The sequence below is a fragment of the Enhydra lutris genome, unplaced genomic scaffold, assembly GCF_002288905.1.
Source record: "Enhydra lutris kenyoni isolate GAN:26980312 unplaced genomic scaffold, ASM228890v2 scaffoldscaffold44, whole genome shotgun sequence".
NCBI classification, from domain to species: Eukaryota; Metazoa; Chordata; class Mammalia; order Carnivora; family Mustelidae; genus Enhydra; species Enhydra lutris.
Window position 1 is genome coordinate 13977131 of NW_019154128.1, and position 27836 is coordinate 14004966.

At 50.4% G+C, this 27836-nt stretch overlaps 1 protein-coding gene and 1 non-coding gene across 2 annotated transcripts; one reads left to right on the forward strand and one right to left on the reverse strand.

The window, feature by feature from the left end:
* Positions 1–473: 473 nt before the first annotated feature.
* Positions 474–566, reverse strand: TRNAI-UAU. Its single transcript is given in 2 exon segments — positions 474–509; positions 529–566. It is a non-coding gene; the product is annotated as a tRNA-Ile (tRNA).
* Positions 567–16007: 15441 nt separating this feature from the next.
* Positions 16008–27607, forward strand: LOC111155943 (3-hydroxyanthranilate 3,4-dioxygenase). The gene is made up of 10 exons (XM_022516425.1): positions 16008–16212; positions 18849–18927; positions 20570–20653; positions 20956–21062; positions 24254–24343; positions 24671–24714; positions 24986–25131; positions 26748–26816; positions 27017–27099; positions 27205–27607. The coding sequence occupies exons 1-10, from the start codon at positions 16133–16135 to the stop codon at positions 27281–27283; spliced, it is 861 nt and encodes a 286-aa protein (XP_022372133.1). The 5' UTR covers positions 16008–16132; the 3' UTR covers positions 27284–27607.
* The last annotated feature ends 229 nt before the right edge of the window (positions 27608–27836 follow it).

Consider the following 27836-nt stretch of genomic DNA (forward strand, 5'->3'; position numbering starts at 1 on the left):
CGGCTGGCGACCCGCCACCCACAGAGCGCTGCGCCGAGCCACGCCCCACGCGGCTCTGGGCTAGGGGCCGTGGACGGGAAGCCAGACCTCGTCCCGGCTCCGGGAGCTGGGGCACACCGGGTAGATAGATTTTCGACGTCTATGCCCAGGCGGGGCCCCTCCGCCGGTGCGGCGCGCCTGTATCTCTCTTCTACCTAAGCAGTACCGTGGCCGGGGACTGGATGAGGGTAAAGGAAAGGCCTGGGAAGACAAGTAGGAGGAAGCCTTAGGTAGAGGTCCGGATTCGAGTGGCTGAGGGCAACAAGTAGTTTGCACAGCGGGTAAGAATCTCCAGAGCGAGCTGCTTCCTGCCAGCGGCGGAGCGACAAGCGCAGGCAGGCAGTCAGCGACAGGAACTGAGTACGCTAAAGAGAGACTAACCGGTTCCTTTGGGTAAGGAGATAAAAGGGGGCTGCGGATGTCCAAAAGGGTCGTGCTCCAGGTGAGGCTCGAACTCACAACCTCGGCATTGCTCTGCATGTACTGCTGTATAAGTACCGCGCGCTAACCGATTGCGCCACTGGAGCTCCGCTTAGCCGGCCTCGCGATGGCTCTATCAGGGTTCACCCAGGCCCGGTGCGGGCTTCGGCGGAGCATGCGCACTCGCGGTTCCGGGCTCCGCGTCGCCTGCATTTGCCCCGCGACCCGCGGCAGACTGAGCGGAGCGTCCTGGGAGGGTCTCGCCCGGGGATGAAGGGCCGGTTGGGAGGGCCGTGATGGGCTGCTCGCTGGGGCGTTGAAAAGAGCGCAGCCCGCCTCGCCAAGCAGCGCGGGAGGAGGAGCCTCGGCCGCCGCGTTCGGCGTCCTCCGGGAGTTTCGTCTGGGGAGCGGGGAGGGCGAGGAGCCGTAGGGGCGGCGGACGGCAGGGGGGCCTCGGTGCGGTGGTGACGCGGGCCGAGGGGTGGGGCCGAGCGGGCTGGCTTCGGCTCACCGGCCGCACTTAGCCGGCGGCCGCCCCCTGCCCGCGCGACCAGCGAGCGAGAGGCCCGGGCCTAGACTCCCAGCGCCGCCCTGGGTCCGCGGAGCCGTCCAGTGGGGTAGCCACGCGGCGCCCGGGGCCGGAGGCGGACCGAGGGCGGCCTCCCCCGGCCGGGCCTCCGGGACCGGACAGGGCGGGAGTTTCAGCATCGGAGCCTGGAGGGCCCCTCGTCGGTCCTGAGCCCAGGCACAAGGCGTGTCCCCAAAGTCATGTCAAGCCGCGGGCCTTCGAGAAAGTGCCGGCTAAGCCCGCGTGTTTTGTTGGGCCACAACATGTTTTTTGGCTTAATTTTAAAACTAGTTCCTGGTATTTAAAATCAAGAGGTCTCATACAAATATCTGGATATCCATTTCTTTCTTTTTTTCTTTTTCTTTTTTTTTAACCAGGCAATGTCACACTCTACCTAGGGCCAAATTGTAACTGTCCGGTGCCCCAGGCACTTTTGTCTTCATGGACCCCTTCCTCCATTAAAAAAAAGAAAAAAAATTAATGGTATTTTATTCCTGCAAAATAAAGAAAGATATAATCCAGGCTGGATTTATTGTGACAACATGACTATCGTACTTACTTTTTCTTCTGATTATGAAGAATTTAAAATGTGAACATTCTGGGGGGGCTCTAGGCACTGCGCCTACTGTACCTGCTTGGTAACTCCACCCAGAACCTGCATCCCCAGGGGAGGTTAGCTGCAGCCCCCTCCACAAATTACCCACCACACTGAGTGTCTTCCTCCAGGTTGCCTCTCTCCATAGGCTCCTGGGCTTCCCTATGCCTGTTGGTCACCGTTTGGCTGACCAGAGCCAGGAGAGCGAACAACAGAACAATATGATAATAGTTTGAGGGAACAGCTATGAGCAAGTGATGGGAGGCAGAAAAAAAAGGTCCTGTATGTCGTCACTTTGATGGTGACTGCTCACAGTAACAGGTTGCGTTAGGGTGACAGTATCAAGCAGCAGGATTGTATAAAGCCTTGAAATTCAAGCAGAATTGATTAGACTGATCAGGCAATGAGGAGACAGTAGCAGGAAGGCAGGGGGGCTCCCAAAGATGGTTTTTTAAGGAAGCTCAGTGCCCTGTGCCTACTGGGTTATCTGCCTAGAAAAAAGAGGTAAGTGAGACTCTCCAGATAGTTTTGAACTGTAAGAGACATAAGCCCAGAGCAAGCGCTCAGAAAAGGGGACGGTCAACACACCTCTGCAAGGTCCCATCAGGCACGCCAGGATTGGGGCTCCCTGGAGCATGCCTGGCCAAGTGCAGGGTAATTCGAGGGCAGCAGAGAGTGAGACTTTGAAACAAATAAGTTGGAACAGGCTGTTAATGTGATCACATGGTTTCTCTGAGATGGGAATACTTTTTAAAATTTGTATGTTTATTTTTAAAGGTTTGATTTTTCTTTAAGATCTTATTTTTGAGTAATCTCTACACCCAGTGTGGGGCTCGAACTCAAAGCACGAGATCAAGACTTGCATGCTACACCAACGGAGTTGGCCAGGCCCCCCAAATTTTTAAATTTTAAATTGAAAGGGGTTATTTCCTGATGAACAAGAAAGTAAATCGTGTACCTATACATAGTGTCTTTTCAAATTCAGTAGCATCTCCAGAGTCTGCTCTTCCTCCAAGTCCCTCAGGTAGAACGCACCTGGTGAACCATGAGCAGCAAGGCTGGCCCCTGGTGGTCCACTTCCCTCTCACTTCTCCCATCCTGGATTTACTCTTTCATTGGTTCTGGAGATATTAACTCATCCTGGTTGCATGGGAGGGGAAGGCAGCATCCCCTACAGACTTGGAGAACTAAAATAGCTTAGTCCCCAAGGAAAATGGGGTTCTAAAGGAAGGACCCAGTTAAAGGCTATGCTGAACATGTGGGGGGGTGGCGTTGCGCAGTGTCAGAACCTCTGCTACCAGAGAGATTTTTCCAGCAAGAAGTCTCCTAAGACCTTCAAATCACTTCAATTCATACGGACTGCCTTTAAAGAGCCATGAATTAAGAGTCTGAGCTATGACTCTCCCTGGTTGTGTGACCTTAAGTAAATCTCTTACCCTCTCTGGACGTCAGCTTCTTCATCCATAATCTGAGGGATCGAGACCAAATAAGAGCTCTCTAGCCTATCTTGACTGGAGAACTCTTTTCATCATGTATATACTTGCCAACATCTTGAGATTATTGAATCACATAATAATTTTCATGATGTGTATAATAAGTCACTTTAAAAATAAAGTTATTGGGGCGTCTGGGTGGCTCAGTCATTATGCATCTGCCTTCGGCTCAGGTCATGATTCCAGGGTCCTGGGATTGAGCCCCGCATTGGGCTCCCTGCTTGGTGAGAGGCTTGCCTCTCCCTCTCCCACTCTCCCTGCTTGTGTTCCCTCTCTTGCTGTGTCTCTATCAAATAAATAAAATCTTTTTTAAAAAAGTAAGTAAATAATTCTAAAAATAAAGTTATTTTAGATATATGTATAACTTTAAAACAATCTCCAGTAATGCCTAAAATATAAAGACTAATCTCAACCTACTTCCATTTACCATGTAGTCCAGAATGTTTCATTTACTTTATTTACGTAAGGGAAAAGCATGCTTTGTTAACAAATAAACAAATTTTTTAAAATTTTTATTTAAATTCCAGTTAGTTAACATAGTGTAATGTTAGCTTCAGGTGTACAAGATAGTGATTCAACACTTCCATACCACACCTGGTGTTCATCAAGCAAGTGCAAACCTTAAACCCCATCGCTTATTTTAACCCATCGCCACATCCGCCTCCCCTCTGGCAACCATCAATTTGTTCTCTGTAGTTAAGATTCTGCCCCGCCCTTTTTTCTCCCCTTTGCTCATTTGTTTTATTTCTTAAGTTACACATATGAGTGAAATCCTGACTTATTTCACTTAGCCTAATACTCTCTAGCTCCAGCCATGTCATTGCAAATGGCAAAATTTCATTCTTGTTTATGCCTGAGTAATATTCGTGTGTGTGTGTGTGTGTGTGTGTGTGTATGTGTGTGTACACCACGCATCTTCTTTATCCATTCATCGGGTGATAGACATTTGGGCTGTTTCCATAATTTAGCTATTGTAGTTAATGCTGCTATAAACATCAGAGTGCATGTAAACCTTTGAATTAGTATTTTTGTTTTCTTTGGGTAAGTACCGAGTGGTGAATTGCTGAATCGTAGGGTAGTTTTATTTTTAATATTTTCTTGAGGAACTTCCATACTGTTTTCCAGAGTGGCTGCACCAGTTTGCATTCCCATCAACAGTGCTATTAACAAATAACTTTTAAAAGAACATTGATCATATTTGGTATTGGGACAAATGTATGATAAAGTGTATGAAATTTAATGACTCTTTACAGTATCAAAAATAGACAAAAACCGCTTTTCTAAATGAATGTTTGGGATTTGTGCTTTTTGCACCTTAAAAAAAAACTGGTTTATTTTTATTACTTTCATGTTTTTGTGTCCAAACGATGAGATAAAACAGAAGAGTTCAGGCTGCTTTGTGCAAACATCATTCTGCAAAGAATATAAAGTAGGTCTCGCTCATGTTTATTCCTAATAATGAAAGACTATATTGGATAGAATGGCCTCTCTATTTTCTCTTTTTTGGCTTTGGTTTCTGACATGGAAGAGATATCAAGACTAGCCAGATAAACATTTTGATCAGCTGAATGCAATTTGCACACCTATTGAATGAAGATCATCTTAAGTCATCGTGTGGAATTTTCATGTTACGGTCTTCATTTGCTTTATTTCAGCAAACTTTTCACATTTTATATTTTTAGCCAGCATTCTGTTGTGAGCATATATTAAGCAGTATAGGACTAAAACAAGTTGCCATAGAGTAATCAAAACCCACAGAGGATCCAGGGGAGAACCTGAGTCCAATGCACACACCTGGGTTCGGGTGCCACTGTGGGTGCTGGGAAATGCATGGGAGGCTCCCAGAGGGATCCCATGTTCACAGAGCAAGAGGCTGTCTGAAGAATTACTTTCATTGCTTTTTTCAAACTAGAAATTTGAAAGATGCCACTGCCATCTGTAACAGTGTGCACCACCTTGAATGCATTTCAGAACCCCTGGGATCAGACAGCATCTGAAATCCCCTCCTATGCTAATTAGTCCACAGTCCTCTCCAGCACCACAGCACCACGTGGGAGAAATGACCCTCTATTTTCCCTCAAGGAGGAGAAATATGTGTAGGTCCCAAGGCCCAACCTCCAGGGAAATGTGATGCAGACTGAACCGATTACACTCAGGAGTAGGGCAGGATAATTTGGGGAAACACAGACCCCTTCACACTGGACTGAAGCCGAAATGAAGATCTGGTAAGACCCCACCAGATGAGGAGAAACTTAAAAGACTGCTAACACCCAATGCTCGTAAAAGTGGGGGAAATAGACACTGTTGTTCTTTGTTTCTAAGACAGGTCAGCAGAATCTCTCCAATGCACATATCCTCTGACCCAGCAGGTTCTGCCTCTAGGAATCTGTCCGAGACACTGCTACATGGGAACAAATATACCATATTTCAACAACTCTAAGATGCCCTAAACTGGGAAATATACATTATTTTATGTACCATTAAGATAGAAAAAAAGGTGCCATTTTAACTATGATGCTGTGCTTTTCATATTACTTAGACTTTTTATTATAAATTTATTTAAAAAGCTCTTTTAGAGATGCCTGGGTGACTCAGTCAGTTAAGCTCTGTCTTCAGCTCAGGTCATGATTCCAGGGCCCTGGGATCGAGCCCCTAATTGGGCTCCCTGCTCCAGAGAGCCTGCTTCCCTGTCTCCCTCTGCCTGCTGTTTCCCCCTGCTTGTGTGCTCACGCGCTCGCTCTCTCTCTCTCTCTCTGTCAGGTAAATAAATAAAATCTCTTTTTTTTAAGTGCTCTTTTAGACACAGACGTATTTTTTTAACTCATGTATTACTCTTGAGAAGTACTACTCTCTGCCCAGCTTTTCCTCCTCGTTGTCCCTCCCACTTACCTATGGGCCAACTCATCAGGGAGGAACACCACTCCGGGTGTCACACTCACCTCAGGGCACTTCTCTTCTCCCTGAATCATGGCTCCTCGACACCCAGACTGCCTCAGATACATCAAGAGTTTGCACATGACCCTGTAAGTCATCCTCCAAACAGCGATGTTTCTGAGAGCGAGAGGGGCACTGTCAATAATACTGGATCAATGACCATGACCTGTGACTGTCGTGGACACCAGAACACACAGGGATCCTAATCCCCACCCCCTTGGCACTGCTATACACATGTACATCGTAAATAAGGGACTAGACCCTTGGATCCGCATAACATATCTGAAGAAAGCACGGCATCGTGGCTGCACCTGCACACCGTCTGATGACCTAAAAGTAAAGATTTCTGGGAACTGAAACAGACAACATCTGAGCAGACAGCTTTCCCAAGATGTCCAGACCAGGCATCAGGTCCATTGCCTCTCCGTCTCTACTGGGGAAAGAAAATGCCCTTTGTCTGCGTTTCCCAGTCCCTTGTAAAAGGAGGAAACCTCCTCTGATTATGACCTTTTCAGAAACAGCCACATTGTGATCCTGTGAGTATTTCTGAAGGGCTAGAAAGTTCAGAATTCACAAAAGTCTTTTATCTGAACTACTAGCTGACTAGACTCTTATCCACAGCCATGGATTCTGAATTTGCAACTTTGTACCTCTCTTTTGTTCTCCAGACTTGCCTCCGGTTTTGTCCCAGCTTGTTTGTCCCAGATTGCTATTCTCTTTTATTCCTGAATAAACCCATCTTTTGCTGATAAAATAAACTGGCAATTTTTACTGGAAGGTTAACAACACATGATTTTGTCATTCTCCTATTAATGGACATCTTGGAAAGAATAAATAAATAAATAGGCATCTTGGGTTATTTCTGGCTTGGAGCTTTCGTAAGTAAAGCTGCCAAGAGCATTCTTGTGCACGTCTTTTCGTTTTCATTCCTTTCGGGTAAATACAGGAGTGAAATTGCTGGATCATAGGGTAGGATTATGTATAGTTTTTGTAAAAGAATTTTTTAAAAAACTTTTAAAAAAAGATTTTATTCATTCATTTGACATGGACAGAAGGAGAGCACAAGCAGGGAGAGCAGCAGAGGGAGAGGGAGAAACAGACTTCCCACTAAGCAGGGAGCCTGACATGGGGCTCAATTCCAGGACCCCAAGATCATGACCTGAGCCAAAGGCAGACACTTAACCAAATGAGCCACCCAGGCACCCCTGTAAAAGCAATTTTTTTTTAAAGATTTTATTTATTGATTTGACAGAGAGAGATCACAAGTAGACAGAGAGGCAGGCAGAGAGAGAGAGAGAGAGAGAGAGAGAGAGGGAAGCAGGCTCCCTGCCGAGCAGAGAGCCTGATGCGGGGTGTGATCTCAGGACCCTGAGATCATGACCTGAGCCAAAGGCAGAAGCTCAACCCACTGAGCCACCCAGGCGCCCCAATGTTGAGCATTTTTTGATGTACCTATTGACTATTTGTACATCTTTGTGAAATGTTTGTTCAAATCTTTCACCCATCACTCTGTTGGCTTTTTTGGAGGGCGTGGTTTGGGTCTTTTCTATTAAGTTGTAGGAGTCACTGATATTTCTCAGTTTCTTCCTCTGTGGGTAGCAGGTGTGAATTCCTCCAGGACACATGGACTACAAGAAATGCCTAGGTTGGCCACTGTCCACAGTGCCCTAGGATTCTTAAGGGTCCCCACTCTCATCCAAAGCATGTAGGATCCATGCCAGGAAAAATTAAGGGAATGCCACAGGCTTTGGGAGGTGGAGGGTTGAGGTGGTGGGGAGTGTCTACCAGTGATTTGAAGGGACAGAGCATTCAGTGGCCCCTGGCAAAGAGAAGCTGTAGACTATCTTCATGGGAGGGAAGAGGGAGGAAAGAGTAGGGGAGAGCCCACTGGCCCTGGAGCCAGAGCAAATGGAAATGGAGCAGATATATAAGCTAAACTGAAAGCAGAGCTAGCCTATGAGTATATCTCCCCAAGGATCTCCCACCTCTGAGGAGCAGGGAGACATAAGCTTCCTCTTCTATTTACAGAGTGCTGGAAAGCAGACAGTAACCACGGTGCAGACGAAGGGCTTTCTCCTAACCTGCCCTGCGCTATCTGGTAAGGTATCAGCAGAGGTCACAGACGGCTCCATCCCAGGGCCAACAGCCAACTATGATCATATTAGAAGCAATATATGGGAGGGCCAACTACTTTTATTATTTGATGCCCTAATCTTAAGACCTAACCCTCCCTGGTTACAAATCACAACCATAAACAAAAAGCGGGGAAGTGCAGAGGGAGAGAGAATCTCAAGCAGGCTCCACACAGTGCAGAGCCCAAGGCAGGGTTCGATCTCACGACCCTAAGATCATGACCTGGGCCAAAATCAAGGGTTGGATGCCTAACCAAGTGAGTCACCCAGGTGCCCCCCCCAATTTTTTTACTATGTAAAATTAAGCATATAAAAATATACCAGTTGGTAGACAGAAACCATGCCAGTTACTTAACAAAGAGTCTATTACAGAGAACTGTTAACTAAGTAACTGAAAAGCCAAAAAAAAAAAGGGTTCTGCAGGGGGCGCCTGGGTGGCTCAGTGGGTTAGGCCTCTGCCTTCGGCTCAGGTCATGATCTCAGGGTCCTGGGATTGAGCCCCGCATCAGGCTCTCCACTCAGTGGGTCAGTGGGGAACCTGCTTCCCCCCCTCTCTGGTGACTCTCTCTCTCTCTCTCTCTCTCTCTCTGTCAAATAAATAAATAAAATCTTAAAAAAAAAGAAAAAAATTCTGCAGTATCAGACACCACCATAGAAGCTGGAAGAAGCAGCTACCACCCCTGGGGCTGAGGGGAACCAAAGAAGAAACAATTACAAAAAACTTGGCAGGTGGGGAAGGACTTGAGCAGAATTGAAACTCTGACCTCCAAAGGGGCACACCAGCTTCGCTGACATCTCTGATGGGGTCACATTAAAGCTGATTCTGCAAGAACAGGGAAACTGCAAGTTGCAGAGGACAGGACAGGGAAGCTAAGGGAAGGACCCAGGCTGTGGAGCTCAGGAGCCACAGGGAGGCAGGGCAACGATAGAAAACAAGAAGGGAGGGGCCAGCCCCTCACACAACCCAGCCCCATCCTTGCGGACTCCCTCCCCTACCTCAACTGGCAGGGCCCAATAGAACCAGCAGAGAAGCTTCAATGGAGTTGGCAACACAATGCAGAATATAAACCATGCTTTTGGAGCTGGGAGACAATAACTATATTACTGGCAAAGGGCTTCGTTATCACACAGAATGGAGTAACCCTGCAGGCAAACAGGAACGGTTTGAGAACCCACCCTCTGTTCATCCAGAAAGACAGGGGTTATCTTTAGAGCAGAAGAGACTAAAGGTCCAAGCATCTGCCATATTGATTTTCCTTCTGTGACTCCCTTTGGTGGTTCTAGCTAAGTGGTTCCCAAGCTTTCATGTCTAAGAATTACTGCATACTGTGCTTTATAAGGGATATAAAAAATACTCTAATTTGATTTTACCTATATGCAACTTTTGCCTTACTAGCTTTAGAACCAAATGCCCCCAACATACACCATACTGAGTGGATCAGAGGCAGAACTCTTTAATAAGTGGGGAGTCTTCTTCTCCCTCCCCCCCCATTCATGCGCTCTCTCTCTCTCTCTCTACATAAGTAAAATCTTAAAGAAAGAAAGACTATACAGGGGAGAAAAAGCATGGGGCTTGATGCCAGTTCTTTATATTCAGGTGCCTCTACTTACCAGCTGTGTACCTTGGGGGGCCCAAGTTAAGACTCTCAGCTTCAACTTTCTAACCTGTAAATGGAGAAGCAGCTACCTGATGAAGGAGGCAAGGTCCTGTGTCAACTTCTGTCAAATCAGATCCCCAAATGTGTGGGGTAGAACGGCTTCCCTGGCTGAGCCTCATAGGAATGAGGAATGAACCGTCATTGTGCTAAGCCACTGACTCTAGGGTGGGCTTTACCTGTTACAGCAACTAATATTACCTTCACTGATAGAGAGTTCACACCTGACAACAGTCTCCTCAAAGAAATAAGGGTGAGTATCACATCCATGAAATGAAGACAACCAGTTGTAGGAGGATACCAATTAAAGTCTTTGTAAATAAAAATATGATACCACTTACATTTAATACCCAGTAGATGGGCTGAACCGTAGAATACTTTAACTAAATGGAAAAACGATAAGCTGGAAGATGAGGTGGAAGAATATTCCCAGAAGGCGGGGCAAAGGGAGATGGGGAAAAGAAAGGAAAGTTCAATGACATGCAGATAAGATCTAAAAATTCTAGCAACCATCAAAAAAAAATTTTTTTAGAAGTGGATAATAGAGAGAATAGATGAGAAATAATTTTTTTTTATAAAAACCAAGAATTTCCCGGATCTGAAGAAAGACACACACAGACACACAGAATAACTCCCCAAAAATGTATGGAATATAAGAAGTAATTACAAGTAAGGGGCACCTGGGTGGCTCAGTGGGTTAAAGCCTCTGCCTTTGGCTCAGGTGGTGATCTCAGGGTCCTGGGATCAAGCCTCTCATCGGGCTCTCTGCTCAGCAGGGAACCTGCTTCCACCCACTCTCTCTGCCTGCCTCTCTGCCTACTTGTGATCTCTCTGCCTGTCAAGTAAATAAATAAAATCTTAAAAAAAAAAAAGTAATAGCAAGTTAATACATTAGGGAAACATATGAAGACATCTAAGTATTGCCCATATAAAATTTTTAAATAATAATCTAAACAAAATCAATATGGAAGTTGTCAGTAGGGGATTTCAGAAGGAAGCTAAAGCTTGCCCAGATTCCTTTGTTCTTGCTTTTAGTTCTAGGGCTGGATATAGATGTTGTTTAACAATACACATTATTAGAAATGTACAAATTTAAATAAATGCATGTATTTAGAGAATAACCCCTAGATACATGGGAATAGAATATAGCAGGAAAAATGGATCAAAGAAAATGTAATCGAAAGCCAGGAATACTGGACATGACTAGCTACCTCCCACACAACATTTCCTACCTCCCAGTCATGAACTAGGGTTTTGTGTAAGGATCCCACTCCTTCTCCACGGCCACAGACTTTGGGGGAAACCGACTCCACCTCCAGCTTCAAGTACAAATCCTAATTTGACTAAATCAGATTGGCCCACTCCCTTTGCCCCAATAACTGGTTCAGGTGTGGTCATGTGATCCTTAGATTGCCAGTAAACGCACCCAGTTCTCACCTGGGGAGCAATTTTTTTTTTAAGATTTTATCTATGTATTTGTCAGAGAGAGAGAGAGAGAGAGAGAACACAGGCAGACAGAGTGGCAGGCAGAGGCAGAGGGAGAAGCAGGCTCCCAGGCAAGCAAGGAGCCTGATGTGGGACTCGATCCCACGATGCTGGAATCATGACCTGAGCCAAAGGCAGATGCTTAACTGCTGAGCCACCCAGGAGTCCCCTGGGGAACAATTTTGACTCCCACAGATATTGGGCAATGTCTGGAGACATTTTCGATTGTCCCAACTGGAGAAGAACTCTGGCATCCAAGGGAGAGGAACCATGGATGTGCTAAATATCCTAGAATGCAAAGGACAGCCCCCCACAAAAACCATTCAGCCCCCAAAATCAGTGGTGCCAAGGTCGGGATCCCCTGGTCTACAGGAAAAGCTACGGATACTTTACATCCCTTGACCCCTCAAAGAAGCAGCCTTGGGATAAAGCTGATGCTGCAGAGAGCAGATCTGGAGGATGGAAAGAAGCAGAGTCCATGATGACACGGTTGGTCCCATCACGGACCATTCTCCCATCAGATATCCAGGTATACGAGCCTGTAACTTTCTATTGGTTAAGCCACTGTTTAACTGGGGTTTCTATTACTCACAGCCATGAGCATCCTGATAAACTCCGAAAGAAAGGGGGAGGGAAAAAAAGAAGAAAACAAGGAGGAGGGATGTGTGTAGACAGAATAACGCCGCACCCGCCCATCCACTCCCCCTTCCAAAGACCTCCATGTCCTAATCCCCAGAATCTTTGACTATGTCACCCTAACATGATAAAAGGGACTTGTGCGGTGTGATTATACCAAGGGATTAGAGAGGAAAGGACCATCCTGATTAGAGATGGGCCCAATGTAATCACAAATGTTCTTATAAGGGAAAGAGGGAGGCAGGAGAGAGGTGTGATAAAGAGTGGTGCCCTGAAGCAATGGAGGAAGGGACTTGAGCTAAAGAACGCAGGTGGCTTCTAGAAGCTGGGAAAGACAAGAAAAACAGGTTCTTTCCTCGAGCCCCCAGAAGACAATACAGCTCTGACAATACTTTAATTTTAGCCAAAAAGACCCATTCAGACTTCTGACAGACAGAAGTGTAACAAACATCACTGTAAGCCCTGCTAAGTTTGCAGTAATTTGTTTTAACAGCAATAGGAAACTAACACATCGTGGCAATTAGAAAACAGGTAATAAGATGTCAGGAGTATGTATAAACATAGCAATAATTACAGAAACATGAAAGACTTGATCTCCTTTTCAATAACAGGGGCTCTCAGAGTGGAGATTTTCAAACTCCAGCTATGTGCCATGGTTGTGGAAGCACACTCACCTTTGATGGGATGAGTGGCAAAGTCACACTGCAAGGTGTATGGATTCAAGAAGAGAAGGAGTTATTGTGACATCTTTTTTTTTTTTTAAGATTTTATTTTCAAGTCATGTCTACATGACTACATGTATTTTCAAGTCTACACCCAACATGGGGCTCAAATTCACAACCCTGAACTCAAGAGCCACATGCTCTACTGACTGAGCCAGCCAGGAACCCCGTGGCATCTTTTTGACCAACTTACAACACCTGGAAAATAAACAAACACACAAAGGTATAGCAATATTGGTGTCAGACAAAGTCAAAGTCAAGATGAAAAGAACCGAAGAAGAAATAGCTCATATTGATCAAGAGACACTACAACAAGAAGGTAAAATAGTCATGAGGCTTTTTACATCTAACAATGTAGATTTAAAATATATAAAATGAAATCTGCTCAAAGAATAGGGAGAAACTGACCAAAAATTACAGTGGAGACTCAAACATATTACTCTCAGAAATCAAAATATTAATCAGTTTTTTAAGATAAGAATAATGATGGGGCATCTGGGCGGCTCAGGTGGTTAAGCAACCATCTCTTGATTTTGGTCACGATCTCAGGGTCATAAGATCGAGCCCTGCACCTGGCTTCATGCTGGGCAGGGAGCCTGCTAAGATTCTCTCTCCCTCTCCCTCTGTACCCATCACCCTGCTCAGTTGCTCTATCTCTCAAATAATAATAATAATAACAATAATTTGGGTGACAGCGCAGGTTGATCTAACAGAAACATTTAGAACTACATTCTGAAAGAACACACATTCACAAAGTCGACCAAAGGCTCAGGGATTAACATATCCTTCCACCCAAAAATAATATTCAGACCATCTTCACTCACCAAAGTGCAATAAAATTAGAAATGAAAAACACAATGATAGCCAAACAACAATAACAAAACCAACAACAAAAATAAACCAACCATATGTCTAGAAATTTCAAAACAGACTTCTAAATAATTCAAGAGATAGCAGGACCAAAGCAGAGATTTCCAAGTAACCAGTCCAGTTCATAACCTAGCCCTCTTACTCATCTAAAGCTATCTGCTCTTAAACACTTGCTGAATTACATGAAAGTGTGGGGAAAGGGGAGAGTCAGGGAGGCAAAGACAGACCCAGAAGCTCAGGGAAAGGGATTGGCTGAACCAATGGGTTCTGGGTATGGAGAGATCGTAGGGATCTGACAGTTCTCACCATTCAGGTTCACCAAAACCTCCAAGCATCTACTGAACTGAGTGACTTAGGGGAGTCACTGCCATCCAGGGGAGGCCAGAGCAAGGCACCAGGGCAGAGGAGGCTACTGCAAGGAGCCTACAGAAACTGGAAAGAGCCCATAGCTCCACGTGTAGGATTCCAGCTGGCTGTGACTAAATGAGGCCAAACACTGGGATAAAAGGGGAACTGTCATTTTTCTGAACACTGACGTCAAAGGGTGGCCGACACTCAACCCAGGAAGGGCGCCAATTGGACAGATGTGATTTTTTTATCTAAACAAAAACCAGAGGGCATATTAGACAGCGACCAGACAGCAGATTATTCAGCCTGTGTTTAGGGTTTGCCTGGATAATTCAGACCCCAAACATCCTACTTGTGGCCTCAATCCCCCCGCTATTTGACTGCATACATTAAAATATAGGTAACTATCCTTTCCTTTGTACTGTGTAAGGGAACATCATTCATGCCTCCATCCACCCACCTACCCATCCATCCAGGTAACAAACACCCAAAACAAACCTAGGCTATCATGGATCCTTGTTCCTTCCCAGTCGCTGTTTACCTCTCCTCTAGATTAATTACAAATAATATGGTTTTAGTTGTTTTGGTGCCAAACATTATTCCAGAAAGAAATGCTCTGCAAAAAAGTCGGAAATAAATAAGGAAAAAGAAAACGAAGGCCTGGCGAAAGGGGGATAGAGGTGCGGGTGGAGAGGAAACAGGAGGGTCCTCCTAGCAGAGGTGGGTAGCAATCTTCTCGCCTCTCTGACTGGATTCTGATTTGCCCAGGGTTGTGGAGGGAGCGAGGGGGACCTGGTCTGTGTGTGGGAAGGTGCTGAGAAAACCAGCCCACCGCGGGCAGCGGTGAAGGGGAAAGAGGAACTGGGAGGGCAGGAGTTGGAGGAGCTGAATTTCTTAAACTCCGTGGTCTGGATTACAGCGTCAGAGCCCGAGCTGTTTACCTTCTCCCCACCCGACCCTCCTCCAACACACACCCACATTTTTCCTAAGAATTCTGAGTCCGGGGACGCCTGGGTGGCTCAGTTGGTTAAGCCGCTGCCTTCAGCTCAGGTCATGATCCCAGGGTCCTGGGATCGAGTCCCGCATCGGGCTCCTTGCTCAGTGGGGAGCCTGCTTCTCTCTCTGCCTCTGCCTCTGCCTGCAGCTCTGCCTGCTTGTGTTCTCCCGCTGGCGCTCTCTCGCTCTTTCTCTCTCTCTCTCTCTCTCTCTGAAAAAAAAAAAAAAAAAAATAAAATTTTAAAAAAAAAAAAAAAAAAAAAGAATTCTGAGTCCGGAAGGAAGAGAACAGGTGTCGGTAGTCTTGCCCTCCTCCGCGCCCCCACCCGGTTCTCCGATTTCACAGTCGCCCCCACTAACCCCAAGGTAACCCGGCTGGAAGCGCGGGCACAGGCGTGTCACCCCCGGAACCCCGAGGGCTGGCATACCGAGTGCCTGATTCTTCGTCGGTAAAACTCTCACCCAAGTGCCGTGTGACTTGAGTATGTCCCTAAGACACGTCAGGAGCTCAGACAGCGCTGGGCGCTTCGTCGGTGCTCTAACACCTGCGAATGGAGGCGAGGGCCAGAGGTCCCCGTGTCGTGCTCCGTCCCCTCCGAGGCGGAGCCAGGCGAGCGGCCCTCGCTAAACCTGGGGACTCCCGCCTGACCGCCGTCCTTTTCCGCGGACAGGAACTGACAGCCATCTGGGGGCCTGTGGTGGCCGCTGTGCAACCCTGGGATGGCTGTGTAGACATTCCCATTTCTCGGATGAGGACACTGAGGCTTCCATCCAGGGCCAGCACCTCATACGCACGTGCTCTGATTTCCAAACTCGCCTTCCTCTCATCGCAGTCCGTCTTCGGGAGCCTCACCTGGGGTGCAGGGCGCAGAGTCTGGGGACAGGGGACCACGCACGTTTGCGGGGAGCCCCAGCACGAGCAGTGGCTCTGAGCCCGAACCCCGCGGAGAGGAGGGGCGCCCGCATCCGGCCTCCAGCTTCCTGCGCGCGGAGGCCGCCCTGCTGATCAGGGGCAGCCCGGGACCAAAGTCCGGGACGGGCTACCTCGAGGTCCGCAGCCCAGCCAATTGCCCCGTCGTGGGGGCGGCGGGGGGCGGCGGGGGGCGGGGGGGGTTGCATCGCCCTTTGTCCCCACCCAGGGTTGCGGATTCGCTAGGCGGCCAATGGGCGGCTGGGCGGAGCCGCACCCCTTCTACACCCGCCAGGGCCACAGGCTCCAGAGCCGGCTCCGGGGTTACCATGGAGCGTCCCGTGAGGGTGAAGACTTGGGTGGAGGAGAACCGGGCCTCCTTCCTTCCCCCGGTTTGCAACAAGCTCCTGTGAGTCCCACGCACGCTGCCCTCCTCCTGTCTTCTGCCCCCACCTCCCTTCCTCCGTCCGCACCCCTCAACCCTCACCCTCCAGCTCCCAGCTCCTTCACCCAGGAGTTTGCGGAAAGGGCCTGCCATCCTCTTGTGCCTTCGGCGGGGGAGGGGGAGGGCAGGCTGTTCTGGATTCCCCCACCCTCATCTGTTCCTCTTTCGAGACTCTGCCCTGGAGATTGTGACCTTGATTTCTGAAGATGGTTGGGTGACTGAGACTAGCGGAGATGCAGATGGCAGGTCACCGCCCTGTCCCCAGGGCTTAGAAATAGCTCTCCCACCCCACCCCACCCCACCCCCCGTGACTCTCAGAAGTCTGGGGAGTGTGGTTTTAATGATGCCCCAGAATTGCAGTAGAACCTGCCGCTAATGCGTCAAGTCGGAAGATCAGCTCCTGCGGGAGGATCTCGATTTTGTGCCTTCCCCAGGCCCCTCCTTACAAGCGTGCATACACACTCCCACCAGGCGGCACCTAGCCACCACTGCCCACAGCACCCAGAAGGGCCGGTGGTGTTCCTCACCAGTCTTTCTCCAGCAGACCTGGGGCCTCCTCTGTGGCCCCTTCAGGTCCCTCCCCTGCCCTCTACCCCATGGCCGGGCCTCACGTGCTCCCCAGCTCCTGGTTCACATTGTCATATCTGCAAAACATCCCCAGTGGCCCGGTACCCCAAACCATACAGCAGTACTGGCACACCTTGACAAGCCAGAGCTTTAGTCCTCACACTAGCTGCTTAAGGTGGGATTCTAATAGGGACTCTCCCAGTGTCCCACAAGCTAGCATGGGTCCTGGTCTAGACTCCAGCCGATGTAAGAGTGTGACTCCCAAGTCCACACCCTTGGTCACCGTGTTGCACTGCCACCACCAGCTCACAGCCAAACCCCTACCCTCATCCCAGAGCTTCCTGTCTTCTACCACTATTGTGGCCCTTACCCCTTTCCTCCTCTTCATCCCTGTGCAGCTGGTTCTCTGTTCCCCAAGGGGCCCCAACCGCATCTCGCATCACTCTGCTCCTCTCCAGTCCTCTGGCCACTGCTCTGCAGCCACCCTTGTCACCACCAGCCTGGGTGGTGCGGGCTGCCCCTGCCTCCAGGCTCCCCCACCCAAGCCTCTGGCTCAGCCCCAATAATAACGGTCACAAAATGCAGGCCCTGCCTTTTGTTTGTTCAGCGGGTGTTTGCTGAGCTCTCAGTACCTGCCAGACACCGTTCTGGACACTGGAGATGCAGCAGAAAACAAACTGACAGTCACTTCCTCGGGGAGCTAACATTTGGGTGAGAGGAGGAGGCCAATACATAGAAAAACAGACAAGGAGTGGAGGCAGGCCAGCATAATGGGCCATGAGACAGAACAGAGCTGTGGCCCCCCACCCCCTGTTGGCTAGGGCTGTCAAGGACAGTCTGCCCCGGCCTCTCCTAGCTCCTGGGGGCTTGGTGGCAATCTTGGCCTTCCTTGGCTTCTGCTGCATCAACCTGATCTCTGTCCTCATTTCATAGGGCACTCTCCCTGTCAGTGTGTTTGGGTCTAAATTCCACCCACCCCTTTAAAAAAATTATTTATCTATTTGAGAGAGAGAGTGAGAGAGAGAACACGCACAACGGGGGTGGTACAGAGGGAGAGGGAGAAGCAAACTCTCTGTAGAACAGGGAGCCTGATGCGGGGCTCCATCCCAGGACCCCAGGATCATGACCTGAGCCAAAGGCAGACGCTTATGACTGGACAACCCAGGTTCCCCTACATTTCCCCTTTTAATAAGGATTAGGCGCCCAGCCTATTCCAGTGTGACTTCACTGTGGCTTAACCAGTTACATACGTCTTCAACGACCCGATTTCCAAATTGGATCACATTCTGAGGTCCTGGGGGTAGGACTTCAACATATGAATTCGGGGGTAAGGGGATTACATGAAACTGCAGTGGGGAGGGGTGAGCAGAAGAGGGACATGATCTGCCTGAGGTACTCCAGCTAATGGCTGGAAATAGTTCTGGAGTGGGCTCATTCAAGAACTTTCCATATGGGGGCGCCTGGGTGGCTCAGTGGGTTAAAGCCTCTGCCTTCAGCTCAGGTCATGATCCCAGGGTCCTGGGATCAAAGCCCGCATTGGGCTTTCTGCATAGCAGGGAGCCTGCTTCTTCCCCTCTCTGCCTGCCTCTCTGCCTACTTGTGATCTCTGTCTGTCAAATAAATAAATAAAATCTTAAAAAAAAAAAAAAGTAATTGGAGATCTTGAATAAGACCAGGGATCCTGGTTGATGAAGCGGTAAGTCCCCCACTACTAGGTCAGAGGATGTTGGGGACACACACACAAATCCACTGAGATACAGGTACAAAAAGAGTCTACAGGTATACAAATAGTCTCAGAGAGAGACACACACACACACACACACAAACACACACACACTTGGATGGGCACAACTATACTGAGATGAGAGGGGAAGGGAGGAAATGTAAAGACTGTAGGGACAATGATACAGAAACAACCCTGTCACCTCTCCCAAGTGTATCCAGGCTCCTTCCAGGCCCCCCATGGGCCCCTGCACCCCTCCTGTCCTGTCCCGTGAGCTGGTTCAGGACCTCTTCCCCCTTGTCCATTGCAGGCACCAGGAGCAGCTCAAAGTCATGTTCGTTGGAGGCCCCAACATCAGGAAGGACTACCACATCGAGGAGGGTGAGGAGGTATGCCTGCTACTGCCCGCTTCTTTAATAGTCTTGGAGGAGGGGGAACTGCCCAAGCAAGAGCCAGAGCCGGTGGACAGGAGGGGTGGGGGGTGACCAGGTGGCTGATGGATGAGGGGGGTGCTACTGAAATTCCAGGGCAGAACGGCTGCCTGCACATGGTGGGTGCACAGGGATGGCTCCGTCCTCCAGCTCTGTGGGGGGAGCCCTAGGAAAGAGCCCAGGCTCTGTGGGTATGAGAGGGAGGCTCCAGCTGCTGAATATCATTCCTTGGGCATCCTTGTGCCAGGTGCGATGGCTTGGTCCCCTCCCCCTCAAATCTGAATATGGAAGACTGGCCTCCCAAATGAGATCCAAATGCCAACAGGGACCTGGGTGCTCCACTCTGGTCTCCGGAGTTGAGTTCTCCGGAAATGTTTGGGACGGAGAGGCTCCCTCCTTATCTAGAGGGCCCAAGACACAGGAGTTCTTGGGTGCTGTTTGATGGAGGGGGAGGGTGGGTGGGGGAATTTGCACTGAATACCCTCTTGTACCTCGAATTTTGAACCATCTCTCTGTACTTCCCCTAGCCCAAGGTAAATAAACAAAAGTAGAATTAAAAAGAAAAAGATGGGCCCCCTGAAGGAGGGACACTGGTGGATTTCCAGCTTTCAGGATCTCTGGTGACAAAAGATCATCATGGGGGGCCTGATGCAAGGGTTCAAGGTCCAGAGTTCAGCCGCCACCCCCACCCCCACCCCAGGCCTCCCAGCCACAGCCAGGGCCTGGAGGAAGCACAGGAGAATCACTCACTCAACAAATATTTACAGAGCACCTAGCTGGGGCCGGGGTGGGGGTGGGGGGGGCACGGCAGGGGAGTGAGGACCCCAGGCCAGCAGGGAGCAGCCTCCCAGAGCAGGCCAGATAACCCCTCACATCTCTCCCAGCCACCAGATTCTCACTGCACCTTACGGGAGACGGTTTTCCTCTGTGGCAATAATCAGCAGGAATATCCAAAGCCACAAAGAGAAGACCAGGTTGGATAGGGATGGCCACTGAGCCGTGTGGTACACTAGGCTGGTTTCAGCTTTCTCTGCTTGCCTCAGTCAACCTTAGGCCCCTCCTCTTGCCTTCCAGAGGCTTCCACTCTGTTAGCCCTGGTGTCAGTGCCCACCTTTCCCGTCTCACTCCCTCTTTCCTTCCCTTGGCCCCGAGCGTCTCTGCCCCACACCCCACTTTTGGGCCTCCCCAAGCTGCTCTGGTAGTGTGGGTGGGTGTCCACTGAAGGGCCCAGGCCAAGCAGTGACCCGGCTGGTGGCTCACAGATGAGGAGGGCTGGCCTGAGCAGGTGGTGCCTCTCAGGAGAGACAGACACTCAGGTGGCTGGGAGGAATTCGGCTAGAAGTGGGTTTGTGCCCCTGTAAGGCCTTGGAGGCCAGATTCAATTTAACATCTGCCTGAGCTGGGGTACAGTTCATCTGGCGGCCCCAGCACTCCAGTCTGTAGCACGTGTCAGGGGAGACTGGGGCCTCAAAGCTGGAGTGACAGAACTGCTCATAAAGGCCTTCAGGAAGTTTCTCAGGTGTCCAGATCAGAACTCAGGCCAAGCACCTCGAAGAGGAAGGAGGCAGGGACAGAGCCTGACCACTGTCCTGTCCCATAGGTGTTCTACCAGCTAGAGGGCGACATGGTTCTCCAGGTCCTGGAGCGAGGGAAACACCGGGCCGTGACCATTCGGCAGGGAGAGGTGAGCCTGGGCTCCAAGGAGCAGGAACCCATGGTCCTCTCATGCTGGCTTTGGGAGCTCTGGCTTTGGGAGTGTGTCCTCCCTGCCTTGTCCTGCCTCCCTTCCCAGACCTTGGGCTCTTCCTCCTGTGAGCTGCCCATCTTCAGCAAGGCCGGACATTTCCTCCACTCTGGGCTGGAGGCTTGAAGGGGGGGGTGCATTGCTGGACCCCGTGGGCCAGCGGGGGAGGCCAGGACATGGGGGGCGCCCAGGTCTCCAGAGGGGGTTGCTGCCTTGCCGACACCTTGTCTCCCCCACTGCAGATATTCCTGCTTCCTGCTGGGGTACCCCACTCTCCACAGAGGTTTGCCGACACCGTGGGACTGGTCATTGAACGGAGACGGCTGCAAACGGAGCTGGATGGGCTCAGGTAAATAGGCCTCGTCCAGGCATCCAGGGCGGAGACGGGGGCAAGCAGCAGAGGAAAGACCCTAGATAGACTCAGGGAAGTGCTTGCTGACCACGGAGAGGGTTAGAAGCAGTGCAGATCCTATGTTTGCTGGCTCACGGGACGAGTTAGGGGCCGTGGGAGCGTGGGTCTGATGATGGGGGTTAGGAGAGATGTCCTCTGTGACCCCCTGGGAGCCCACTCAGCCTGAAGACCAGAACCTGTGCTTCCCGCACCGAGGTCTTTGGGGGGTTGGGGGTAAGGGGGATGCCAAAGTCAGCCCTGCCTGGCGTGGGTGGCCAGGAACACTGCCACTCCTCCCAGCAATGCCCTCCTTCAGCCTCCCCCAGGATGCCCTCGGCTTGTTTCTTTCCCCTAGCTCATTCCACAGCCGGGGCTGACACGCATATGACACTGGCTAGGGCCTCCGATAGATGCTTGAGGTGTATCTATCCATCTCACCCGCCCGGGGATCCTGAGAGGCAGGGGCTGCTGTCATCTCCACTTTACAGATAAGAAGACTGGGCACAGGAGTGCCTGGGTGTCTCAGTGGGTTAAGCCCCTGCCTTCGGCTCAGGTCATGATCTCAGACTCCTGGGATCGAGCCCCGCATCCAGCTCTCTGCTCAGCGGTGAGCCTACTTCCACCTCTATCTCTGCCTGCCTCTCTGCCTACTTGTGATCTCTCTCTCTCTGTGTCAAATAAATAAATAAAATCTTTTAAAAAAATGATTAAAAAAAAAGAAGAAGACTGGGCACAGGGGAGTTGAGTTTGCTAGAAGGCAGCAGAGCTGGCATTACAGAGAAATAGGAAATTAGGGTCAGGTCAATCTAGATAGGACTGTGAGTCAGCACAGAGGAGGGGACAAACACTGGGGCGGGGTGGGGGGCAGCCACTCTTTCCAGAGCTGAGCTCCCAGTGGGCACCAGTCAGTCACGCAGCCTGTGGTTCCGAGGGACACAGATTTTTCCAAAAGCTAAACTATTTTTATTTTTTTTAAATAAGAAAATTACACTTTCTCCCCAAGTTCCTGAGATCGGGATCCTTTGCCCCCATCTCCTGTTACAATGGTATTTTTTAATACTTCCCCCCCCTTTTTTAAAGATTTTATTTATTTATTTGACAGACAGAGATCACAAGTAGTCAGAGAGGCAGGCAGAGAGAGAGGAAGAGAAGCAGGCTCCCTGAGCTGAAGGCAGAGGCTTTAACCCACTGAGCCACACAGGCACCCCACTTCCCCTTTTTCTAATCAGCTTGATTAGAAAGCTGATTAGACATTCAGGCTTGAAGTCAGGAAAAGTAAAAGGAGGCAAGTTAAAACTGTTTTTCAGGAAGAGGGAAAATGTTATAAAATGTGAATGATATCTCCGTAACACCAAATGGACAATAATAAAGAGAAAACAAACAAACAAACAAAAAAACCTGTATCAGTTAAACCTCACAAAGCTGTTCACCTTCTGTCTTGCCTCTCTTTCATATCTACACCTTACAGCGTTGCAGTCTTAGCAAGCATGGGGTTGAGTTTTGATTTTGTTACTTAAGAAACTCATGAGCATTCCTTATACTATTCAATGCTTTTCAAAAACACAATGTTATACTAACCTACTGTTACAGCAACAGAGGTCTGTCCTTCGATTCCAAAAGACATCTTTCACCGGGCTTTATGAAAGAAGTCTTTAGTGACAGAGTGGATAGTGTCCTCAATAACATTTTTTAAATTATTTGTTTATTTATTTGAGAGAGAGAGAGCTTGCACTCATGCGAGTTGGGGAAGAGGCAAAGAGAGAGAGACAGACTGAGCACAGAGCCAAATGCAGGGCTCTATCTCCCCAACCCTGAGATCATGATCTGAGCTAAAATCAAGAGCCGGTTGATTCAGTTGGGTGACTGAACCACGCAGGCACCCCGTCTTCAATAACATTTTTACAGCAAATTCAATAAGAGATTTCATCTTCCTGTTTTGACTTTTTTTTTTTTTTTTTTTTTAGACTTTATTTTTTAAGGGACGGTTGGGTGGCTCAGTCGGTTAAGCGTTTGCCTTCGGCTCAGGTCATGATCCTGAAGTCCTAGGATCGATTCCCGCATGGGGCTCCCAGCTCAGTGGCATGTCTGCTCCTCCCCCTGTTCCTCCCTCTGTTCCTCCCCCTGCTCTTTCCCTGCTTCTGCTGTGCTCCCTCTCTCTCTCTCTTTCAAATGGAAAAATAAAGTCTTTAAAAAAAAAAAAAAAAAAAAAAAAGCTAGGGGCTCAGCATTCAAATGCTACTCTGAAGGCAAGATTTCTGGTGGCCAGCTCCAGCCCAGGATTGAAGATAAGATGAGCTGTGTGTCTATAAACCATGTCCCATAAGCAAGACCACTTCTCTTTCTCAGGAGGAGCTGGAAAGGACGAACCAGGCCTGGCCCTGGGAGTAGTAGAGCCTGAGAATTAGACATTAGGTCCACAAAAGCACAGCACACACCAGGGGCCTGAGGCACGACCCCCATCAGCCAGCGGAGGAGCTCACTGAGCCGGCCTGAGGCTTGGGTGGACTGGTCTTGGAGAGGCTAGGTGTACACGTACGTGGTTTTGCCTCTGGAGAAGAAGCCCAGCCCTTTGCTCCAATTCTCAAACGCATCCATGACCCCAAGGACACCTCATCTGGGAGTATCTTCTGCATGTCGGTTCCAGAAGGTTCCTTGCACTCTGATCTAGAGCTGCAGCTGATCTAGACTCCCCAGCCACAGGCCCTGTATTCAGGCTCAGCTTCAGCTTCCTGTCTGGGAAAACGAAGACCCTCGTTATTGATGTTGTCTGTGTTTCTAAGACTGCCTCGAGTCTGTCTGGTTCCTGCCACTTACAGGCTGTGGAATCCCTGCCAAGTTACCCACCTTCTCCGAGCCCCAGAGTTCTAGCATCTTAAATGGTCAAACTTGGGCAATCAGTAATGCAAATAGATTTGATAATAGCCACCACTCCCCCCACCCCCCACCCCGCCACCAGACTTTGGGGCATATAATGCTTCTGGGAGAGCCAGGGGTGGGCGAGTGAGCGTCAGCCACTAGGTTGTGCTAACGGGGTGAAGAAGCATCCAGCTCTGGCGGCCAAGGTTAGCCATTGTCCAGACCTCCACAGGTAGCACCCTCCCGAGGCTGCCCAGGTGAGGAGCTGGGTTACCTGTGCTTTGCTCTGGCAGGTACTACGTGGAGGACACTACGGACGTCCTGTTCGAGAAATGGTTCTACTGCGAGGACCTTGGCACACAGTTGGCTCCCATCATCCAGGAGTGAGCCCTCAGCCCAGTCCCTGCCCCTTGTTCTCTGAGGCCCCTTGCTCTGACCGGGCAGGGCAGATCCACCCAGCAGTCCCCACCGCACTGGAGCCAGCATGCCTGGGGTGTCGGGGAAGGGGGGATGTCTGCCCCTTCCAGAGTGGGAGGGCCTGGGCTGGTAAGGGAGGTGAGGGTGGACCTACATGGAATTGTATAGGGACCGCATGAGTGTGTGGGCTCCTGCACCTGAGAGCATATGAGTGTGTGTGTATCTGTGTGTCTCCCTGGGCCACTCATTCGGGAATGCTGGCCACTTGTCCTCCTCCCCCTTTCTCCCCGCAGGTTCTTCAGCTCTGAGCAATACAAAACAGGAAAGCCCATCCCTGGTGAGCCCCCTGGGAACTGACTTTCTCCCTTCTTCTCTGCTTTCCCAGAGTAGAATGGGTCTTGCCCCAGAATACCAGTCTCCTTTTGAGTACTCTTCCCAGTACTCGAGGCATGAGATGATGGCCCCAAATAGTGTCCCCCATGTGGCTGCTTGGTCCTCAAGCTGGATCCAGAGCCCATTCTGGTGATTCAGAGCTGAGACCCCTGGGCTGCTGGGGTTCTGGGCGGGCCGGGCCGGAGACCACTGACATAACTCTGCTGTGGGTGCAGACCAGCTGTGCCAGAAACCACCATTCCTCCTGAGCACGCGATCTGTCATGGAGCCCATGTCCCTGGAGGCCTGGCTGGATGGGCACCGCAGGCAGCTGCAGGGAGGCACATCCCTCAGCCTGTTTGGGGACTCCTATGAGACACAGGTAATGAGGCCCTGGGCCACCCAGGGCATCTACCCAGCAGCCCTGGGAAATGGGAACTAATCACCCAACATGCACACACATACACACAGAGTTTCAGAGGTTGTGACATAAACAAAGGCCTTCCTGTTTCCTCCCTGACTCAGAGAGTGACGGCTTTTCGAGGAGTGGAGGCTACATGGTCTCAAGCAGTCTTTCTTTGCCTTCAGAGTAGGAGGTTGCCCTATCCACTGACTGATTCCTGGGGGCCTAGTGTTATCCTTCTACTAGGAATTCCTGAACTTTTGGACAGTCTCAACCTGGGGGGTGAGATGGAAGAGTGGTGCCTGGGGATGGAGAGGAGCACAGAGACAGACCCACCCAAATAAAGCTGCCTTTCTTTCATTCAACATTTATTGAATGGCTATTATGTTTCAGGCTTTGGTAGAAAAAAAGATAAGAGTCACTGCCTCAAAGAGTGTATGGTCTGATAAATAGACAAGTTAATCAACAATTACCACAATCAGGTGGTATGTTATTTGGTAGAGAAGCTTCAGGAAGCCATAGGACAATGAAGGACAAGCCCAGGCTGGAGGGAAGTCAGGAAAGACTTCCTGGAGGAGGTGATGTGTAAGCTACATTTTTTTTAAAGCAAATATAGGAGCTTGTCAAAGGAAGAAAGGGAGGCTGAGAGAGCATTCCCAGTAAGGGAGAAGCATAGGTAAAGGTGTGGAAGCTTGAAATAGCCTGGCACTGCTAGGGGAATGAGGGCTGCAGGCACCAGGACTGGATGCCAGGAGTAGCAGGCAGTGCCCAGGTCCTATCAGATATCCTGGGCTGGACAAGGTGCCATGCTTGGGCTTGCTTGGGCTTTATAATTTGCCCCTGGCACATCCCTTGAAGTTTGAATCAGACACCCTCGTGGAGGGAAGCTCCCTGGGTGCACACCTGCCCCGAAAGTTCTGGCCTGCAGACACCTGAGCTTAGACCGGGCTCTGAAAGCAGGCGCATACCTCCCAGCCCATCACGGCAAAGGCATTTGGTACCAAGCTGGCCTCGCGGTCCTGCCTTCTGCCTCATGTACACGCCTGCTTCCCCCCTGCTTCAGTTTATGCCAAAAGAATATCTACTGAGTCTTACTCTGGGCCAGCAGGAGCAAGGCCTGCCCAGTAGCCGCCAGGCTGATGCAGGTCGAAGAGGCTAGTCCCCTCCCATCTCCTCCTCCTCAGGACAGAATCTCATGGAAGAAGGCAGGTGGGCCCTCTTTGTGGAACTATGTGTGTGATATGTGAGTCCACATTAAGCCGTGTGCGCATGAGTGCCTGGGTCCCGAATGTGCCCTGGCAGTCAGGCCTTCATATGGGTCAGCAGTTGTGGGGATGGGCAGCTGAGGAATCCGATGTGCACGTGTGTGTGTGAAGGGCAAGCTGGTGTGGTCCTGGACAGCAGGTAGGCAGCACTTCTCCTTGTGGAGGCAGTGGGGAGGCCCTCGGCCTGGCAGCCTTCCTCTCCAAGTCCTGGTCTAGACTCTACACATGAAGATAAGGCTGTGCCTGGTGCTGCGGGCCCAGTGTCTGGGGGGCAGGTTCAAGGCCATCTCCTGCAGAAGCACCAGAAAGATGTGTGTTGCTTCCTGTCAGGTGATTGTCCATGGACAAGGCAGCAGCAAGGGCCTGAGACAGGACGTGGATGTGTGGCTGTGGCACTTGGCAAGTGGGGCCCCTGACGGTGGGGTGGGGGGGGGGAATGACATCCTCTCACCCCTGGGGACCAGGCTGCTGCTGGGTCTTGGATGCCCAGAACCTGAAATGGCTCCCAGGGCCTCCCTGCCAAGGCAGACTCAGGGACACCTAGATAGGTGTTGAGGCCCAACGGCCTCCATTCCCGTTCTCCTGCTCCTCGTTCCCAGGAAGGTTCCTCTGTGGTGACAATGGGGGACCAGCACCTGAGCCTGGCCCCAGATGACAGCCTTCTGGTGCCAGCTGGGAATGCGTGAGTACATGGGAGGACTTTCCCCTCAAGCTGCGGGACCATCCTCCTTCCCCTGGGATGCTCAGGACCCACCTGTCTGACTCCCGACCACCTGTGTCTCCGCAGGTACACCTGGGACCGAGGACGGGACTCTGTGGCCCTGGCTGTGACCCAGGACCCCGCCCGCAAGAAACCCCTGGGCTGATACTCTGGGTGCTGCCCCCCAAGGAGCCACAGTGCCTCCCTCCCCCACCCAGTTCCCCTCTCTGCTTCTGCGCGTGCTGCTGCCAATGTACTGCGTGTCCCTGGAGCAGGGCCCTGGACATCGCCATCCAGCCTCCTCCTCCTCTCAGCCAGGCTCTTGGGGGGACAGTCATGCCCCTTCTCTTCTATCATTCCTCTGCCCACTGCCTTACATAGTCTGCTCCATGATTGAGGCCGGGCTGCCTCTCCATCCCTCTGTCCTCCCAGGCTCAGGACAGCACTTGCCTGCCACCCAGAGGGCCCTCAATAAAGGCTTCCTGGTGGACAAGTGCCTGTATGTCTGCATGCACACGGGCTGTCACTGATGGCCGCCCCCTGTGCTCCTGAGACTGTGTGTGTCTGTCTGATGTGTGGGGGGCACCAGGTGAAGTAGGTGTATGGACGGTCTGTTAGTGTGTGTCCTTACTTGTGAAGGGGCTCCCTTCACTGTGTGTGTGGCCCATCCATTCAGCTCTGGTGCTCGTCCCGGGGACATAGCTCTTATTGTCCCTCTG

Coding starts and splice junctions, on each gene's coding strand:
- LOC111155943 (XM_022516425.1), top strand. CDS start 16,133: ATGGAGCGTCCCGTGAGGGTGAAGACTTGGGTGGAGGAGAACCGGGCC. Junction 20,654..20,955: donor TGACCATTCGGCAGGGAGAG/GTGAGCCTGGGC, acceptor CCCCCACTGCAG/ATATTCCTGCTTCCTGCTGG. Junction 24,715..24,985: donor AACAGGAAAGCCCATCCCTG/GTGAGCCCCCTG, acceptor CTGTGGGTGCAG/ACCAGCTGTGCCAGAAACCA.